Source organism: Amblyomma americanum, chromosome 1, assembly GCF_052857255.1.
Source record: "Amblyomma americanum isolate KBUSLIRL-KWMA chromosome 1, ASM5285725v1, whole genome shotgun sequence".
NCBI lineage: Eukaryota > Metazoa > Arthropoda > Arachnida > Ixodida > Ixodidae > Amblyomma > Amblyomma americanum.
This window is the reverse complement of record NC_135497.1, coordinates 260,239,238-260,259,358: the sequence shown is the minus strand read 5'-3', so window position 1 is coordinate 260,259,358 and position 20,121 is coordinate 260,239,238. Positions and strand designations below refer to the sequence as shown.

The following is a 20,121-nucleotide window of genomic DNA, read 5'->3' as shown; positions in this document are numbered from 1 at the left end:
TTAACTCTCAATGATTTGAGTCACTTTGATACTATTTAAAACTTCCTAAACCATCATCATTAAGGAGCTACCACGAACTAAATATTTTGACTTTCAGTCCTCGTACTGATTTGTTCAAATAGTTTTTTTTTTTCTCCGCTCACTACAGAACCTTGGAACTCCTTTCGTGTCCCAGCTGATGCCCTGCCTTTGAAAGAATCTTGATTCAGCGATTTTTAGCCCATGTGCTTTTACTGTGCGTTTCCTTGTGCTTTCATAGTACCCCCATATATGCTGCTGATTGTTACTATTTGTTTCTGGCTTTTAATCTCCTCCTGGCATATCCTCTCATGTGAGGATGCTGTGTAAAAACGTAAATTAATAAATAAAATAATTTTTAGCGCCAGAAGGTTCTTTTACAAAATAACTGAGGCACGATGTAAGCGGGAACTCGCGCACTGCGGCGAGAGCGCAGAGGCGCGAAGTCGACCATATCGGCCACCGCTCACCTGCAGTTAGGGCAGCTAGCTCGTCGCCATAAATACCAGAGTGATAACGGATATGAAATAAAAGGAATGATATATTGGGCGGAAATGTTTAACGGTTCTTAAATACTTAGCTTGTGATCTGTGTTATTTCGTTTCCACTGTGCCACAACGCTAATCAAGTACAGGCGTGAGAGAAAAAATAAAAAGGAACGCACGCGGCGAACACACATCTGTCACTTATCAGCAACAACCGACAGCCTTTGTGTTAACTGTCTTCTTCTATCTTTTCTTCACCGATTTTGGAAGCTCGCAGCCCTCCTCAAGTATGCACACGCTTCATGCATGTGGAACCATCCACAAGAAAAGACAATGCAGCATGTGGGTCCACTTGTGCTTGGCAGGCACCACTGCAAGTCTGTCAGCTGCATGCAAGTTACAAAGAAGAGTCGACCGCATGGTGACATTTACATATTTATTTACAAACAACTTGTGACTTCCAAAGAACAACAGCAGGTGTGTGTGTGTGTCCTGAGCTAAACTGTCCCAGTGACAGTTATGTGTTATTACTCCGCGAGGTGAGCAAGACAGTGCGTTAAAACAACACTGCAGGCACCTCGCTTTCTATTTGCCTTTTCGATTAGCGTGGCCGAGTTTCTCGCACACACTGTCATATAGAAATGCGCCGGCAGTTTAGCTTACGAGAAATGGCCCGAGTCTGTCGACCGCAATAGATGCCGCCGTCGAATAGTCAGACGTCTCTAAGTAAACAAAAACAAGGTTGAAACCACGTGTTCCAGGTAACGACAGTAAGGAATGAACATGGGTTACACTTTACACTATGGTGATTCACTTTAGCGAAGACGCGAAACAAGCAATGTACACGAACAATGGCGCTTTGTCGGTCATGTTTCCCGGCCGTTCGGTTGCCATTTGTTTTGTCCCCATTCCCCTCCCCTTTTTTTCAGTGACAGAACCATCACTAGCAAGAACGCCCGGGCAACGAATTTCTTCCGCTTTTTCTTTCCCCAGCCGAGGTTACTGCCACCGCCCTACTATATACCGCCGCGTTACATCTCGCCAGTGCTTAGTAATTCCTCGATCGGCACTCATTTACTTCATAAGCACAAATAACGCTGATGCGTAAGCAGTTGGCGAAAACAAATTGGTGACTCAGAATGGCTTTCAGAACAAACAACAAGCTCGCGCACGCATTTGCGAATGTACTGACATCCAAACACGCCCGGGCCTTCACAGGGTTGTCCTTGTAGACAGGGGAAGATTTATTGGTTACATTTAGATAGGGAGGTCCCATTTCAACTATTTATTTTTTGAAGCTTGTCTTCGTCCAAAAATGTGGTTCAGCATGGTGTCCGTGTGCAAAATTTATTGCTTAGAGAGGTCACCGTCCCCCTCCCCCACCCCCCTCCCACCCGCGCCATAAAGCCGCCCCTACTTGTAGAAAAGAAGATGGAAATATTCCCAAAGAGTGATGTCGGATGATGGCATAAAAAACACTGTCGTTGCGCATAGCGAACGTTTTGTGTATACCGGTATATACGTGCGGAAACCCTTCGATGCGCAAGCATTTTTCCCTGCCTCACAGGCGCTGCCGATTACTTTGAGGGACAATCCATAGCACGTCACCCACGGCCTAAGTGTGCGTGTGTGAATCCCCGATGGAGCAGAACACTCAGAGCCTGGACGAACTGTTCCGCTCGCCCCCTGCTGATCTCTTGTAGTCGTCCGGGTAGTGGTGGCCATTAATGACGAAGTCTACGGGCGGCGACTCGGATGCATACCCCGAGTTGGACAAGCCGTTCCCCGAGCGGCCCTGCTTCTTGGGAGGGCCGGCGAAGGGCCTCAGGATGATCTTCTCCAGGTTCATCATGGGCACCTCGAAGAGCAGCGTGGCGATAAAGGCCGCCGCGTACGAGAAGACCAGGTCCGACACCACGTTGTTAGCCTGGGAGCAGCCAGCATCAGCGTCAACAGTCAGGGGGCAGCAATGAGGTGACCTCTATGGTTTCCTCTCCATAACAATGTACGCAAATTACATTAACCTTGGTGATGAGCGCTTTACTAGACAGCACTCGTCTTCATCCTTAGAGCAATGAATAGAAATGCCCTCACCGCAGTGCGTGCAGAGCAATAACTCTTCAACGCTTTCGGCCGGCCACGAGCAGAACAAACGAAATAGCTCGAAATATGGCTAACCAGTTATGTGGCATAGAAGTGATGGGCGTGAACCCTTGACATTTACATAAAATGGAAGCATCTGACTTCAGGCAGAGACACGAGGACTGAGTGAAAGGTATTAGGAAGCCTATTGAACATTCAAAGCGTTGGTTATATGCAAAAAAAAAGTTACAATGGAGAGTGCAATCACCGAATTCTTGTGTAGGGTAGAAGCTAGCAACGTCGTCACTTCATGGACGCGGCAGCGTCGCAACAGCGCGCAGTCCCGCAGAACTGGCAGGTAATATGAGCTGACACCTCGTTTGGTTGCATGTCGGGGGTTGAAATGCAGATATGATGGTGGGAAAACTTTGCCGTGGTGTTCACAGAAAGAAAATCCCCTTAGCCCCAAGCGACAGACAGCTGATGACCACATAAGAGCGTTAGGCGTGTTGCCAATAACTCAATATGGAACCTTTTGCTCAATTCAGGGAAACATGCGGCACCTAAACAGTTAGATGTTTTTGGATGACACTCGGGTGCTGTCTTACACCTCAAAATGTGGAACTATTTTTTTTTCGCCTTTCGCGCCAAAAAAAAAAAAAGATACTTCGCTTGAGCGAACTTATATTGTTCATTAACCTACACGTTGTTCAAATTTTAAAATATAGGGCCTTGTACGTCTCCGTCTGCGAACTCTCCAGTACACGAATATTTCGGTACACGTAGGACACATCATCACGAGTTTTCATCGAAGTGCGAGTACGTCACTTCTTCTTCACACGCACTGTACTTAATTAGGTTGTTCCTTGGACTGTCTGGGCCGCGACGAGAAGTGATGCAATACAAGCACATTCGAGGAATAGATGGTATATATTTTCTTGTCTTAACGCTGACTTTCTGCCAACATATAGCGCCAACGCGATGACTCTTTTTTTTTCTTGGGGCTTGCGCAAATTTATCGCAGTTTCCGTGCGTTTATTGAATCAATCGGCAGTTATTCAAACGAATATGACATAAGCCAAAAATTGACCTCTTTCTCGCCCGCTGAACTGCTTTACTTTTCCATTCCACCTCAGATTCGTCATTATCGCCAGCTGAGTAATAATGCCCAGTGCAGGACAAAGGCCTTTACCAGTTGGGGTTAACTGTCGATCTTGCACCATATCTCCGGCCACCTTAAGGTTTCTTGTAAGTGAAGTTATGAATGTGAACAAAGTAAAAACTGCGAGACCAGGCAACGAGAGCTTTCTTCACCTCACCTGGGGCACAAAGCGAGCGCTGTTATAGCATGCTGGACCGCGACAGAAAACTCTGTACCTAATACTCGCCAACAGATAGTCATTCGAACTCTCAGCGGAAGCTCCATGGCAGCTATTATACCAAATCTTTATTTACTGAACACCACACACTTATGTGCCCATGCACGAACGAATTTTAGATCAAGTTATACAAACCATCGCCAGGCTATACAGTAATGATTTAAGGAAACACCTATCACTTCCATGACTTAGCACCGACGTATCACTAGTTTAGGAAAACTTAGTCTTTCATTTTCATGTAGAATACCTCCAAAAATTCAAATGAAGTCTTATGTTTGCATGTCCTCAACACTTTAACTTGGCTTTCGTTAGCACACGGCCCGTCGTCTATACTCTTTGTGGTTATGATGCTGCATGCCTCTACTGTTTACCCCGACATGAGTTCTCACAAAAGGGGAAAGAGTGAAATTCAAGCAGTGAGAGTGCTGACGACGGCTGCTACGCGTCATATCCCATCGCGCAATAATAATCTGCAAATGTTGCATATGCATTTCTGAAAATCCGTATTGCTCGTTCAGAAGTGACTTTTTACCGATTGGTGTCATTACTAAAGTAGGTCTGTGAACCGAAATGTCCGATTACGGAAATACCGCTGAATCGAAATTCGGTGCACCAAGCTGTCCGTGGACCGAAAAGACAGAACTGAGAATTCATATACCCAAAAATACTGACGCTAGAAGACCAGATCCAGAGGTTGCTAAACCACGCAGTCCTTTCCGAAAAGCCTCGGTTGCTGGCTCCTGGCTTTTTTTTACAATAGTGACAGCGGTTGAGGGCTTATCAACGATAACCGCTGCCTGGTCGAACCTCTCACTAAAACGTGGCAACACCGTGGCAGCTGTCGTCAACAAATCAGGGGTGGAATTCTCAACGCTTTTCGAACTTAGAGTGGACCATGACCCGGCAGGCGGTCTGCTTGTAGTGGGCATGACTATCATGATTATCGAGGTCACTTGCGCAAGCCAGTCTTTCGTTCGAACGCCTTTGAGAACTCAGCCTCAGCTGATTTGCCGCTGCCAGCTGCCACCGAGTTAACAAAATTTGGTGAGACAAAGTTTGGTAGCGGCATTTGGGCAAGTCGTACCAAAAACGATATTGATCTCTATTCAGCAGCCTTTTAGTACCTGCATGCAATACCCAGTGCGGACTCGGCCAAAGCCACGTGGACGACAGTTCACAGCGCTGCTCTCTGCAGGTGTTACATTTTTACTGATCCGGGACGAGACTCATTAAATTTTTGCTTCCTAGCCAACAGGCTTCTTCCTCGTTGGCTGTCGTGATTAGACTGTCGTCTCATAGACTGTTTAGCACTTAAGCCTCAGTGTTAAGCTTAGTTAAGAGTCAAAGAGTTTCTTTTTTGCCCATTGGGCATGCGTTGGCCTGCCGTAGACACACATAAGCAACGTACACTTACCATCTCAGGAAAGTGCCTGAGGTAGAAGCGCTCCCTGAGGTTTCCCTGCTTGTACCACATGACCAGGGGATGCAGGAGATAGGTCATGAAAGTCAGCCTGCTCAGCGGGATCAATGCCTTCCACTTGAGAAACTGGCCGATCCAGCCTGCGCCAAAAATGCGCGATGAGATTGCGCAAGGTCTTCGCGTGGAATTTATGAGATAATTGGCTTCCAGTAGTTGCTTTCTGCACACAACCTCACCTTCCTTCAGCCCTTCGAAACATGAAATGAGGGAAGTCGAGATCAACCACTAATTTGGCAGCTGACAATAGTTCCACAATGGCCGGACGTGCAGTCGCAACCGAGCTACAGTCGCCACCTGCCACTGTCGGTGGCGGGAGTTCCGACGCCTCGAGTGAGGTCGCACACTGGCCGCCTCCGCTACACTTGATCTGCCTCCCATTTCTTCACAGAATGTGCCACGAAGCCGCAAGTGATGCTGATTTAATAGCTAGATGGCAGCAGGACACGGGCTGGTTAAAAATTATGAGGCCGACCAGTATCAGCTGATGGCTTTTTAACTGGTCACGCAATGTCCGCGAAAGATAGAGACAGAACCGGTCACTAAGATAGTCACCACTGTCGATTAGGGGGCAGCAAGCCGCCGTCGTGCTAGCAGAGCCCGTGGCAGAAGCCTAGCAGATGGAGCGATTTCTAGGAGGGTCATAAAGTAAGAGCTTGTTCTGTTAAGTTGAGCATAGGGTTGAATGCATTTAATACTTGAATACGTGAGCCTTGTGCGACGGGTGGTAGCCAGTATAAATCCATTCTTGTCTGACTGCAGGCCATCAGATTCCATCCAGCGCACATAACGGGCCTCTTTTCGGACCACTCACGCTCTGTATCGCCGCACACTTTCACGCACCTCCGAGGCCAAACTGCGCGGCGAACAGGACGTAGGCCACGGTAGCCGCCCAGGCTGTCCGGTGGGTGACGGCGAACACGTAGCCTACGATTCCCACCGTCTCGTAATGCTCGTGCCAGTCGCGGATGCCGTAGATCATGGCCAGCTGAAGCGTAATGGCAGCCGCCCAGCCAAGAATTGCCAGCGCCTGCAAGACACGGGCAATAATAGGCTGCAACCACCTTCGGTGCGAGCAAAGCTTTCGAGCTCTGTTCCGCACTACAGGATGCAGCCAGCGGCCGCCAGGATTATCGATACTCCCTGGTTCTGGCGCCACCGTGAAATAAAACATGAAATCACGTTGGATGCACAAGATATGCGTATACGAACGCAAATAACGGCAGGACAACATTGCGATTCGAGGCACGTGCAGACGAATCAAGATGGAATGGAATGCGGTGCTGCGATCTATGACTGCGCAGGCGAGTGGCCGAGGAGAATCCGTATGGTGGCCATACGTAGCCGCATCACACGTCTGCGCACGAGCACAGCAGGGCTCCACGCTGCGAGATCTCCGGACCTTTTTCGTTTGGATTTACCAAACGCTCTTAGTTAAGGTTGCTGAGAACACGAAGCAATCAGCTGTGGTCGAAGCTTTATATTCCGCGGTGTAATCCTCATAATCATCATCAGGGTGGAGTCGCGTTCATCGCATACAAGCGTCTCTACCAATTACCTCCGATCATTCGGGCTATGCGCCAGCCATGGCCATGTTGTTCAGGCAAAATTCCTGAGCCCTCCACTCCATATCCTTGTTAACATGAAACCGACAGTGGCGGGTCGAGTCAGGGAGTCGAGTTGACCAAGGTCAACCCAACTCGATGACTGTCTGTTCATATGAACTCGATACTAGCGAGTCAACTCTCGCGGCGCGTTCTGAGAGGCGCGACTCTCTCTCTGTTCTCCCGGCTCCCGCTTCAGTTCTCCCCTGCAGAATATGGTTTCCCCAAGCGTGAAACAGGATTAAGTGTAATTTGCGAAGGGAGCTGCGAGTCAATGCACCCACTGCGGCGGAGTTGAGGGGTCGAGTCGACTTCCCGACCCGACTCGGCGGCGTTTACATCAACCATGTAACCGGTTTTCTACTCAACTCCTCAACTCAACCCTGTCATGTAAACGCCGATCATGTGACTCTTTGACGCCCTAATTGGCCGCCAGATGTCAGTGCCACGCAACAAGCGTCCGGCTTATTTCGATTTCCTTTTTTTTTAACTTGACGTAAAATATCTTACTGCTGTTTGATCTGAAATGTATCTCAATGTTACGTCTTTCATTTTTCTTTTCATCTCTCGCTGCGTTGTTCTTAGCCTGAATTCGACCCATTTTGTGAGCTTCGCAGTTTAAATTAAGAAAAAAAAATTAAGAGCATGCTTTTGTTCTTCGCGTTTTAAAGCTTGCTTCGAATTTGAATATGAAGGCGTCTCGTCGAACGCGCTCCGAATAACTGGCTGGTCTTTTATAAAGGCGCAATGGCGCAAAAGAACCTTATAACTGATCATTGTTCTCCGTGTAGATCGCCTGTTTCGCACATAAGGTTTGTGCTCAGTAACCGCAGGAAGACGTCAAAGTAGAAGACTGGGCGAGTTGGTATGTACTCATTCTAAAAACAGCGCACACAAGACAAGGACGACGTAAGGAAACGACAACACGAGGGTTTACCAGGAAGGCAAAAAGATGACACTAGGACAGGAAAGAAATTTAACTCCAATGACGGCGTTCATACAGTGCAAGCGAAGTGAAACAGACACATATCCCAATAAATTCTGCGCAGTCTGCACCACCTTTTTAACACTGCGTACTTAAACCGAGTTCTGGGAAAGTACATTGTAATGGTTCTTTTCTCTTCTCAGTGTTTCGCCTCTCCTCCGCCTTTGGACCCGGAGCCAGCATACGAGAATGCTTGCTCCCTGTCAGCCCTGACGTCACAGGCTCAATCTACCAATGATAGAGGAGCAAAAAAATAAATCGGGAAATAAATCCCTACAAAATACCGCCCCTGAAACCGTAGTACGTAACAATTGTTTTTTTTTTCGCTTTGTTCGTTTGCCCCGGTAGTACTATTGCTCTTGACATCCATTAATGTTCTCGCGAACAATTAGAAGGCATTGAACGCCACCTACTATAGTCTAGTATAAAAGGTGGTGCTGGCCTATCGCGAGCAGAAAAATGAATGGATTGGAAAAAATATCGGCGTGAAATGCGACTCCTGGTGCTCTATTTATTACAATTTTTTTTCCGCCTAAAGATGCGGCTGACCAGCGCCTCCTTAAAAGAACACCAGGAGGCGCTCGTCGCCATCTCCGCTGAGTCGGCCAGAGCCACTGCGGTCTTAGACGTGAAGACACCCACTGCTTTGCTTCAACCACCTTCTTTTTCTCTCTGAATAAATGTTTATTACTTCTTGCAGACAAATTGTTCCGCTGCGCCTTTATTTGTGGCCGCTAGTGACTAATAAGCAACGATGTACGTTGCTGGCACTGCTATCGAAAGCGGTGGTTACCATTGCCGAAGAGTGAAAATAATTCGCTGAAAAAAAAAAGCCGCTTTAATATACTGCTCCTAACGTGTATACCTAAAAAGTAAAAACAAGTTCTTCACGTGCTAAACTTCGTCTCGATCATCATGTCAGTGCACGATCGCTGCCTGCAACTCACTCGTGCTCTGCAGCAGAACGCTATCCAAAAGCCGCTGAGCCACACTAGCAGGTGACCCGCCGCGGTGGCTCAGTGGTTAAGGGAGTACCCGGGTTCGAACCCGACCGCGGCGGCAGCGTTTCGATGGAGGCGAAACGCAAAGGCGCCCGCGTGCTGTGCGATGTCAGTGCACGTTAAAGATGCCCAGGTGGTCGAAATTATTCCGGAGCCCTCCACTACGGCACCCCTCTCTTCTTTCACTCCCTCCTTTATCCCTTCCCTTACGGCGCGGTTCAGGTGTCCAACGATATATGAGGCAGATACTGCGCCATTTCCTTTCCCCAAAAACCAACTAATAAAAACCCTAGTAGGCCTGTCGTGTTTTTTTTTATGCCAGCAGAAGCAGCCAACTTGTCAACGAGCACAAACACCCCGATGAGTGATATTGCGTCTCGCCCCCCCCCCCCCCCCCCCCCCCCCGGCCCTGCCTGATAGCAGCAGCGCAGGTTTGCTACAAATACAACTGCACACCATATATGCATTCCACTCAAGGCCGCACATGCGTGGCAGATGTCGACAAATGAAGTTTCCTTCGACTCGTGTCGCAAAGAGCCGAGTGCCGGCCAGAGTCAAGGCCTGTTCTTCGTTTCTTCCGAATGCTCCACTTCCTTGGCTTCCCTAACATAAGGAGTTGTGCGTTCATTAAGGCAGTCCATAAGCGGATAATTATGCGATTGTGATGCAGAGGATCGTAGCCTCCTGAAGAATTAAACGCTCAAGGTCTACCTACGTGTGGCCTCCCGTCCACGTACCTTGCTGAAACGAATTTTCTGCTTCTTGAAGAAAAGCAGGCCAAGGAAGAGACCAACTGCGTAAGGTCCGTAGTGTGTGTATGGCCTCCAGTGAATGTAAAAGGCTTCCTTCTTGATGAGACTGCAAACAGAAAGCAAACAATCGTCGTTTTGTCACGATGACATCCACCGCCCTCGAAGCTCTTGCTTCTGGGAAAACGGTGCCGGAAAAACAAACATTGACCCGATTACGAACCACGAAGGACCGCAGGGGCTGAAAGAGCATTTGGAACAATATTATCCACGGCTTGATTGATACTTATCTCGCTACTTATTGCCACTGCTTTTTATCGAAATCTTTCTGAGCTCCAGAGCCGCTGACAGCGGCCCCGAAACACTTTTCAGGAAAGGTACGGTACTCATTCGATGCTAAAGGATACTGCTTCATGAATATGCTCCTGGAATTTTTTGAATGCGTTTTTTAAAAGCTCAGTTGTCGGGAAACAAATTTACCCGTGGGCCCCTTCGCATCTATATCCTTCTCCTCTCGTTATTCCTATCACGCAAGCTCAGAGCTAGGCGTCTCCCTACCTTCCCCACCCATTGAAGTGTCATCGTTCACGTAATCATACCGTTCTTTGTTTTGTAATACTCTTATTTATCACGCGAGACAGCTACTTCCATTCATGGGGGACATCATCGGCTGGGCAACGCGGCTGCGCCAGAGGTAGGAAACTTCCATATAAGTATACCAGGCAATACAGACGTCAGCGGCAATTCCTCCCTTAGCGGCAGGGGAGGAGCCAACTTCGTCGTACTGTCGTCATGGCAACGATATCTAGAAGAAAAAAACTTCATCTCCGAGCAGAGTTCGAACCATGGAGGTGAAAACACCGCGGCTTCGTATCCCGGTGACTCAAAACAATTCGGTCACCGCCGCTGTCTATTGCGCTGCGTGCGTGCGCAGGAATCATTCAGTTTTAAGCATAAGTTCTCTTCCAGTCGCCAGGTGGGCTGAAGTAGCTGAAACCGAAACTAACCGGAGTTTCCTACCACTGGCGCCGTGGTCGCGCTTCGTCTGCTAGTTATTTTTGATCCTGGTTTGAGTATTCACCACGTGACTTTCATCTAACGCCTGGAAGTATCTACCAAATAAACGCTTCAAAACCTATAAACGTAGACGAGTTACACAAAGAGGGCGCGAGTTTTAAAAAGTTGAAGCAAAGAGCTGCACAACTCTCGAGCCTGTATATGCGTTCTCTGCTGCGTATGGGGGCATAATATTTAGCCGAGATGTTCACGACAACACCGTCTAACGAATCGGCAAGTTTTTTTATGACGTTCATAACGCGACGGAGGGTCCCTTTAAGGCATGTATTAATGCGGATTGAAAGAAGGTACCAGAGAGTATCGCTTCGGATTCGCCACTTTGCGGGATATTTAATTAAAAATAAATAAAAAGCATTTGCATTTTTGAGCTGTTGTACTGCTCGGTATGTCTGTTTCTGATCACATTCGGACCTCTGCTACACAAACGACGGTGCCTTCTGAAGTAGCTGCAGTATTTACGAAGACTGTTAATTTATTCGCACCACCGTTTTTTGTTTCCACAAGCAGGCTTAGCAATGGCTCATCGGCATAACGTGCCGACATAACAACATTTTAGCGCTTACAAAGCAAAAAAGGAGAAATTTCGTGTTTGGGTAAAAGTGCCTAAGCCCTTCTGCAAAAGGAATAATCACCAGAAAAACCAACAAAGTTGTACTTACTCAATGTCAGGGTGCAGAAATATCATGATGGCAGGGAAATTGTAATAAACTATGATGACTGCTGTTATTATGAATGAAACTATAAGAAACATGAGGTTGATTAGGCTGCCAAGGACGGGATGCCTGTCAAGAAAGAAAGAAAAAAAAAGTTAGTGTATGGAAAATCATTGCTTCTTTCTCAATATGCTCTCATGGAGCCACAAAAACCACTTTTTATTCTGCTTTCTTGTTTTTAATACTTTTACTTTAGTCATCACGTTTAAGTAGCGCATTGAATCAGGATGATTGACTAGGCCATCAATGAAACAATTTCTGCCTCTCATGGGCTGCAGTTTCTTCTAAAACGAAGCACCTAATCAAACACATATGCCGAGTTGATTTAGTAGCAGTTTACATTGCACTACATTACCCTTTGTTGAATTCAGTTAGTAAGCTAACAGCGTTGAAGGCGACCTGGCTTGTGCAAGCTTGCAGATACGTCCACGCTGGCTAAATGCGGAAGTTTCTTACTTGTACATCGGTAGAACGATTGCGAGGGCAAGAATGTAATACTGCATGTCGCACTGAAGATACCACGTTGTCTCCAGACACTGCAGAAAAAAAGAAGTATATCATTGCAGCAAAAACCTGTCCAGTTTTCAGCTTGTTCTAAACATAGAGCTATTCCTTCGTATTACTAAAGAACAACCGTTTCATCGAAGCGCCATTTGATCAAAAACGAAGTTTATTTTGATTTATTTCTGACATTCCTTTACGACATAATGAACAAAATATTGGCGGCTTTATTTTTTTTTTCACTCGTTGAGGAACATAGTGCAAATTTGCGAAGCTCTCGCTCTTATCACGTCGTTCATGTTGCACCTTCATTTACAGCTTCTCGCATGCCTAGGTCAATTACTATGCTGGCCATTTCAACGCTGCAAGTAAATCACTCACTATGGAGTCGTAGGTGGTAACGAAGTTCGCGAAGAAGAGCAGCGTCTGCCACCAGTTCTGTTCGCACTTATTGGCTTGCACGTCCACAATCTCGTGCCACACAGGTCCCCGGCCGAAAACGGGCAGCAGAATGATGAGAGCGAGCGTGAAACCCAAGGGCGGCACGATCCTGGAAGACAGCAATGAGACCGGGTTTTGTGCTACAAGCTGATATCGCTACAAAAAAAGTGAAGCACCTAACGCAGGCATTCGCCCATCTGTGCAGAGAACTGCTGCTTTCTACCTTTGATTCTTTTAAAAAAAGTGCTATCTACGTTCATCTAAAAGAAGAATGCATCAGTTATTACACGTGAACTTCTCATCGCCTTCATTCCTTTCAGATATTATCGAACCCCGTAGTGCAAGCTCCGTTTGCTGAATTGTGCAAGGTACTTTCCTTCTATTAATGTGTAGCAAATTGGAAGTGCCGCTAACTAGGTGGCGTCGCAATATTTCTGAACTCGATCTCAGTGCCAGCTAAAGTCGAGCTAAGGTGCTCGATTGCGGTCGCGTTCGCTTCAAAGCCCCGTTACTTCCCTTGCGTATCGCGTTCGTCAGTAATAACATCAGCAAGTTTCAAAAGACGTGTTCGTATAACTTATGTTCTGTTGGAACGCTGCGTGATTGACCGACGCACGATCAGCGGCCAGAGGTGGCAATGAAGGAGGAGGGCGCTGACCATTGACGAAGCTTTGCGAATTTCGCCCACCAGTGTTGTTCGCTCTTGTGTGTACGGTACACATGCATGCGCGATAGGGGGCATGTCAAGCCAGTGGCTTGCGCGACTGGCAGCCATACCGCGCTGCTGCCACCAGTAGCTGCTATAACGGATGTGCTTTGGAGCAACACATTTATTATTTACGCTCTCCAGGACCATTCAGGTGAAAAATAACAGGCGCGGCGGGAAAAGGGAACTGTGTTGGCAGAAGGCAGCAAGTAACAAAGTGAGGAAGTCCTCAGTACCTGAGTATACGATGGAAAAAGTATATGAATATGTTGAGTCGTCCCTTGTTCTCAGCCATGTGGCGCAAAGTTGAGTAGGCAAGGGTCACTCCACTGAAAAGAGGCGCATTAATGGGTCAGCATTCACGAGCATCACATGACATATACTAGAGCCGCACTTGATTTTCCAGTGAAATCATACGCACCCTAGCATAAAAAATGTGTCCACAGCCAGCCAGCCGTTCATCATAATTTGAAAGGACCAAGTAAAAGGGTCTTGATGAATGTTCTCCAGAGCCACTGAAAGCAGAAAGGGCAATAAAGGTTATTTCGTGCATTAAAATAAAACAAGAGAAAACCTTGGCCATTATGACGTTAGCGCTGGGGTATCCTTCGCATTTTTTTTTTCTTTTCGACTACACTTGAGCCGAAACGCCTAGTAAATCCCAACCTCGCAGGAATCTTGTAGAAAAATTTATAAGCTGTGAAGAGCCACTCAAAGCAAAACAGATTACTTTTTGACCAATTTGAACATTCCTTGAAAAGTAGCTCCCATGTTCACGTTCGGAAAAAAGTTTTATTAATCAGTGCTCTGAGAGTTTATGTATTGAAACATCGGTCGCCCACTCTTCTCAACGGCATTGCCATGGAGCCTTAACGTGAACAGTCCTTTATTCGTGGTAATTTCTCAGTTTACCCGTTTGTGCACATGAGGTTTGTGCCATGCGGAACTGCAAGCTTTACAGGGGTCAATCCAGTCGCCGTATTTCTATTAGCTCGATAAGTGTAGTGAAAAGACTGTACCGACTCGTTCGGGGTTCATGAATATATAGGAGTGGCACAGCACGACCCAGCACATGCTCAGGAACTTGATTCCGTGGATGGCACCAAGCATGCCTTGCGAAGATTTGGTGTTGAAGAGCTTCTGGGCGTTGTCGTAGAACGAGAAGCACTTCATGATGTCAAAAAACAGATCTAAAAGAAACACAAGTGGAGGGAAAATATTGGTACGTAACACACAAAAGATCCTATAGACGAAATCTAGACACAACACTGTCGTGCGCCTGTCCCGGGTTCGCATTAAGTTAAGTGTTCCAACTCCATGCGCCCGACTTCAGCTAGGACTCTTAATATTTAACCAAAGTTTAATGTGCTTTTAGTTTAATGTTAATATTTATCTTGTTTTACTAATCTCAATCAAGAAAGTAACGTTTTGCCGGTGCTGGAATATTTTAACGTGTACTGTTAAACATTTCTACGTGTGATGCATGTGTGATGCAAGAAATCATAACGAACTCATAAAATGCAATCTTATGTTTTGGGTGTCGGAGCACTAGCACGTCGAAATGAGCTCAGCATACCTACTTAATGAATCAAGTTAACACTGAGTGCACTGTGGGTCACACGCTTTATGAGCTGAACTTGAAGAAAACAGCTGTGGTTCGCAAAAATAAAACCGGTGCATTGCTTTTGGCAATAACGTTGCACGAGTAACACTGTTCTTAATGCATAGTTAGTTACATAACTTTATATCACTGCGTAGTAAAGTTTCTAGTAGTTCTAAGCACACAGTAATTCTCATGGAAGTGCACAGCGTCAGAATAATCACTGAACAGAGGAATTTGCAAGAAGCAACAGAATATTGACGATTACGAAGGCCTTTTTTTTTTGTATCTGCAATCAGTCAGGTCGCGGAACGCTGGAATGTCACGAGCCTCTAGCACGCCATGCAGTGCCACCGGCTGAGCGCTCAAGAAACACTGCGGCGAAGGCCAACCACAGATGGCCCAAACAAGGGGAATTGAAGCCAGGATGCTCAAATGGTGAATAGTTTACTTCTTTCCTACGTCACTTAGCGTTAACACGAAAAAAAGAGAAAAATAAGACGTAAGTAAGAAGCCCAAGAGGAAAACTTGGATGTGGGAATGTTTTCTGAAATCGCTTCTCAGCGCTCTTCTCTGGGCACTGTGTAATTTATGAGTGGAACAATGTTTTAAGTTCATTGAGCAGGCTTAACTAATAATTTGGCCTCGTTGCGAAGTAAAATGCTCATGTTAGACCAGGGTGACCTTTGACGACAATGACGCTGTTTGACTGTTTAGCATGTCATCACTTAGTTAAGAGCTAGATTCAAGCACATACGAGCCTAATGTACGCTCTGAGAAAGCAACACCAAAAAATTCTATCAGATATCTTCATCGCGTGAGCTGATATTCGCATCACTCACTACACCTGAGAAAAGGGGAATCGGTCAGCGTATAGTATGAGCAAATTATCAGATAGGTATTGGCAGAGTTAATGTATTCACTCACTTGGTCTTAAATTCTTAGGATCTTGTGAGCACATCCGACGGAATGTGGTTAAAATGGTGCCCAGGACACACAGAATTATGACGATGGCGATGACGATGCTGCATAACAAAAGAGAAAAATCGACCATGGTTAGGGTGTTTGAGCAAGACACCTGTCGCATGCTGATGTTATCAACATTCATTAACATCCACGCTTTCCAAGTGATACATGCAAGTGCTAGAACCAAGTATTAAGTCTTACATAAATGAAAGAGCCTCGTTCTTTTTCATTTCTTTTTGTCCGTTGCGATGAAATAATTATCGATGCAGCCGTATTCACCAGCGTCACAAAGTATATCAAAGCATATACTTTGTGCAAAGTACAAGAACGCGATATATAAAGAAAGAATTAATGATAACACTCTGCGCCAACCGACAAGCCATGACAGGCCTGTCCTGCTCTGACCAGTTAAAAGTGCATGTAATAGCCTCTTTCTGGATAATTTTGCATTTGTTCGATGCTATAATACGCATGTTATTTATTTTTTTTACCACAAAGTGCATTCAAACTAAAAACAACAAAAGCTGCACCACATAAATGTACAGGTCCCAAATAATACCCCGCTTACTATTATTGCATCATCACTCTATACTTTGACTCACTATATGTCCACAGGCACTGAGGTATAAGCTCCAAGTAGCGCTAGAAATCGGGGACCGAATTCTCAAAACTTTTTCGCGTATGTATGACGGAGGGGTGCTTGAGTGGGTGGGCATTTAGCTATCGCACGTTACGCTGTCAAGATTGCTGAGGCTTCAGGTGCGAGGCGCTCACGACCAATGCACGCGTGCAAGCAGCTATGAGAAATTGATGCCCGGTTTTCCGGCGTCTCTCCAGTGGCGACAAATTGTGAGGTAAGGTGTAAGCACGTGTCAAATGGCAAGGGGTGTCGCACCGCTATAGTACTCGGAAGAAATGGCATGGCGGCGCAAATATGCGAAACTGTTGGCAAGCAACCACTTGAGTAATAACTCACATAATGGCCAATTGGTTCTTTTTGATGGTGATTGGACCGTCCACGTCGCAGTTGATCGCTGTGGCGTTCCAGTCCATGGGCTTCAGAACTGTGCGCAGAAAAATATTCTTCAATGAGCGTGTTATTGGGCTATCGACAGCCGTGGAGAATAGTTATTAGGCCGAGAGAACGGGGTAAAATTAGGACAGGGAAAGTAAAACGGAAATATACGTACATGTGCTACAGACAACGAAAGCACAAGAACACATATGACATAACCAATGAGATATAAATTTACTTATTTCTTTCTTTTGTGACCAGAGAGAGTGAGGCGAGGCTCACACATGCGTCTCCGCCTCTATGGATGCAATACGGCTCGCATGCCAAAGTAAAGCGGAATGCACGCGTGGTGCGCGCTTGGCCGACCACTGCGCATAGCTTGTGGGGCAAACGACCGTTTAAAAAAATACGCTGTGATCGCTGAATATCGTGAAAAAGGCGCACGCACAATGTGCGAAGCGTGTCACATTTGTGGAGGCCGGCAAAAGAGTGTGAGCCTCCCTTCCCTCTCCCTGCTCGAAAAAGAAATATAACTTCAATCTCAGTGATTACGGCACGGGTTTTTGTGCTTTTGTTGGTGCCCGTTACATGTGCCTCTCGCCACTGTCAGGCAGTAAACAGTGGTCGTTAATATGCGCTGTAGGTTCATCGTTCTTCGTACTATGTTCAATTCCGTTAAGCTTTTTCACACGCGCAGTGTCAAAACACAGGCCTGCAGTGTACGCTCGATAACTTTTGTGCGCTACTGCTCTGAGACTATTTTACAAAACACGGACGCTCTACAAGACGTCCAAGCTGCAATGACTTTTTAGCGAAGTCCATTTCTGTAGAAAACACACATGGCTTGGTTTATTACGACTCGGGGCGGAAAATCGACGCTGTCGTAACCACTCTGCCAGACTTTAGTTTCCTCTGGACACTTAAAGGAGAATTGGGTTGTCATGTACGCTCAGCATTACCATTAAAGATGCAGTCAATTATAGCAGCAAAATGATGATTGCATGTTTACTTTTTTAGTTTTCAAAGTACCTGGTTTGCCATTTAAAAGGTATTTTATTAGAGGTGTACTTTCTGACTACCGAAGCACTGTAGTAATTTCGGTTTCACACTAAGTGGAAGTTTATAGACGTATTATACGTTACGCAGCAACCCAAACCTCCAGAGGCTCGCGGGTGGTAGTAAAGTAAAGATATTTACCAACATTGAGGAGGGACTCGATATCCTGTCCTGAACAGGCAGACGGAATGCATATGCCCAGTTTTGGTGCCAAGTGGTAGAAGTAGGGCGCCCCTCTGGCCATGTCCTCGAGAAGCTGCGAAGAAGGAAGGACATTGATTGGTTTTAGAAAGAATAAACTTTTCGTCCCTCTGCAGGATATCGCAGCCGGATTAGTCGGTGCTCATAGCGTGCCGTTTATGCATGCTCTGCACAGGCGCTGCGATATCCCTTTCAAAGCAAGTGCACTGGAGTAAGCCGCTTCACGGCTTATATTGTGCACTTAGTGTGAAGCACCGACTCAGTGGTACTGGGTCTTCGTCTTCGGGCTTTCTCTTGCATCGTATTTTTTTTTGCTCTGTCCATAGGCGTCAATGCTGATATTATGCGAGGGTGGTCTTCTCTCCTTGTCATTGAAAACAGCATACAGTTGGCGCCCGTAGCGTAAGTTTGACAACATTAAAAGAGAGAGAGAGAGAGAAAGGAACAGGCAGGGGGGGGGGGAGACTAAGGAAGAGCGCAGTCTGTGCCCATAGCTGCTGGATGTGTAGGTTCTGCATAATGAAGGCGCAACACGTACCCCTCCTTCCTCCAGCGTGGTGTTGAAGATGTCCTGGTGGTAGTTGAGGCGCTCGGGCTTGGGCGGCATCGGGGCGGCGAACTTGAGCGTGCAGTACTTGCCGCGGAAATTCTCCTCGCCCGTGTGCTCGTCCACCATGCGGATCTTGAGGCACTCGTCGTAGTTGCCGAAGTCTGACAGGGTGCCCTCCAGGGTGCCGGCCGCCGGCCGACCCGTGGAATCGATCACTGCGGGCAGATGCGGAGCAGGGTGTTACGAAAGGCGTTGGACGCGCCGTTGTAAACGGCATTCGAGACGCAACAAAGTTTCGTTTGTAGGGGGAGCTACCTCTGGCCTATGCCTCTCGCGTACAACCGCCACTCCACCCGTGCTCTTCTTCTGCATTTATTCTATTCTCACTACACTACTGTAAGACTGAGTCCTCGCTGGAATCTCGTTGCGTTCATGGACTCAAGGTATCACTCTCTAACATGTGACATGCAGTCGCCTCTGAGGACTGCTCCCACCCCAACCCTTTTTTTTTTTTTGCGCTGAAATATTTGATAACATAAATGAAGAAGTTGCGCCAAGGTTCCTGATATTCTTGAAGATAAAAATTAGGTGTTTTAAGTGCTGACCTGCAGGCTGCCTCGCCAGCAACGCAAGGGCAGTAACATGGTTAATGATAGTAAGTGCTTGAAGCCGCGAAGTGACTTTGGCGCGTAGTCACATCAAATTTATTTTAACTTTTAAATGACGACTAGGGTGGCAAAGAAAATGAAGCGATATCAGCGTCGCAACCTCAGTAAAGAATGGCACGTAATCGTACTCAGTATATTCGGAACAACTGTAACATAATGCCGCAAACATCTCGCAGAAAGTAGTACGGTGCTTATTGTCTGGTACTGTCACTTGAAACTCTGTTCGAATGATGCCGAGTCTCATGTCAGCAGTCAGAAAGCTGACCTGTGTTGCTTTAAAGTTGTTGGGGCAGCCAGGCAGCAAATTTAGCGTTTTTTGATTTCGCTAAAAGATCAAATGAGGCACAGGTCGTGACTTAACGGAATGTTGGGCTCATGAGAGCGTTGCGATCACTAGAAGCTCTGTATTCGATGGTACCGCAATGAATTTTTAAACTAAAAGATGCCATTAAAGCCGATGGCGTTATGTTTCTGTGGAACATCATGAATGTCCTTAGGACACAAGTTTCACGCGCTTAGGGGCTTAGGCCTGGATGTTCGGCACGGGTATTAGAAGGAGACGATTTATTTACTGCGAAATTCAGAAGCGATGGTTGGAGGCACGATTTTCTGGCCTAGCAGCAACTATATGCCAAGGAGAGGGAAAGACTGATATGGAATTAAGAAGCTCAGTATAATGGGCCAAAGCAGAGGGGTCAAATATGTGCATGTAGTTCGAAACGTGGCCTGTTAACAGCCACGAGTCGAAAGTCGTGCTTCAAAAAAGTTACCTAAGCGCGCTCATGAATAATTATCAACTCTCAATAGCGATGAAGCAAAATCACATTTGAACTGAGGTGGAAGGGGG

General features: G+C 46.5%; 1 protein-coding gene across 1 annotated transcript in view; it reads right to left on the bottom strand.

The window, feature by feature from the left end:
- Positions 1-1,917: 1,917 nt before the first annotated feature.
- The window catches only part of LOC144096749 (nose resistant to fluoxetine protein 6-like), a 56,018-nt gene continuing 37,814 nt past the window's right edge, over positions 1,918-20,121 (bottom strand). Inside the window, exons 2-15 of the mRNA XM_077629607.1 lie at positions 18,595-18,821; positions 17,997-18,111; positions 16,761-16,848; positions 15,746-15,843; positions 14,238-14,408; positions 13,640-13,733; positions 13,455-13,547; positions 12,453-12,621; positions 12,027-12,106; positions 11,517-11,639; positions 9,769-9,889; positions 6,285-6,471; positions 5,379-5,524; positions 1,918-2,430 (exon numbers count right to left, since the gene is read on the bottom strand). Coding sequence (XP_077485733.1) covers positions 2,158-2,430; positions 5,379-5,524; positions 6,285-6,471; positions 9,769-9,889; positions 11,517-11,639; positions 12,027-12,106; positions 12,453-12,621; positions 13,455-13,547; positions 13,640-13,733; positions 14,238-14,408; positions 15,746-15,843; positions 16,761-16,848; positions 17,997-18,111; positions 18,595-18,821 — 1,985 coding nt within the window. The 3' untranslated portion in view covers positions 1,918-2,157. The remainder of the gene's footprint in view (positions 2,431-5,378; positions 5,525-6,284; positions 6,472-9,768; positions 9,890-11,516; positions 11,640-12,026; positions 12,107-12,452; positions 12,622-13,454; positions 13,548-13,639; positions 13,734-14,237; positions 14,409-15,745; positions 15,844-16,760; positions 16,849-17,996; positions 18,112-18,594; positions 18,822-20,121) is intronic.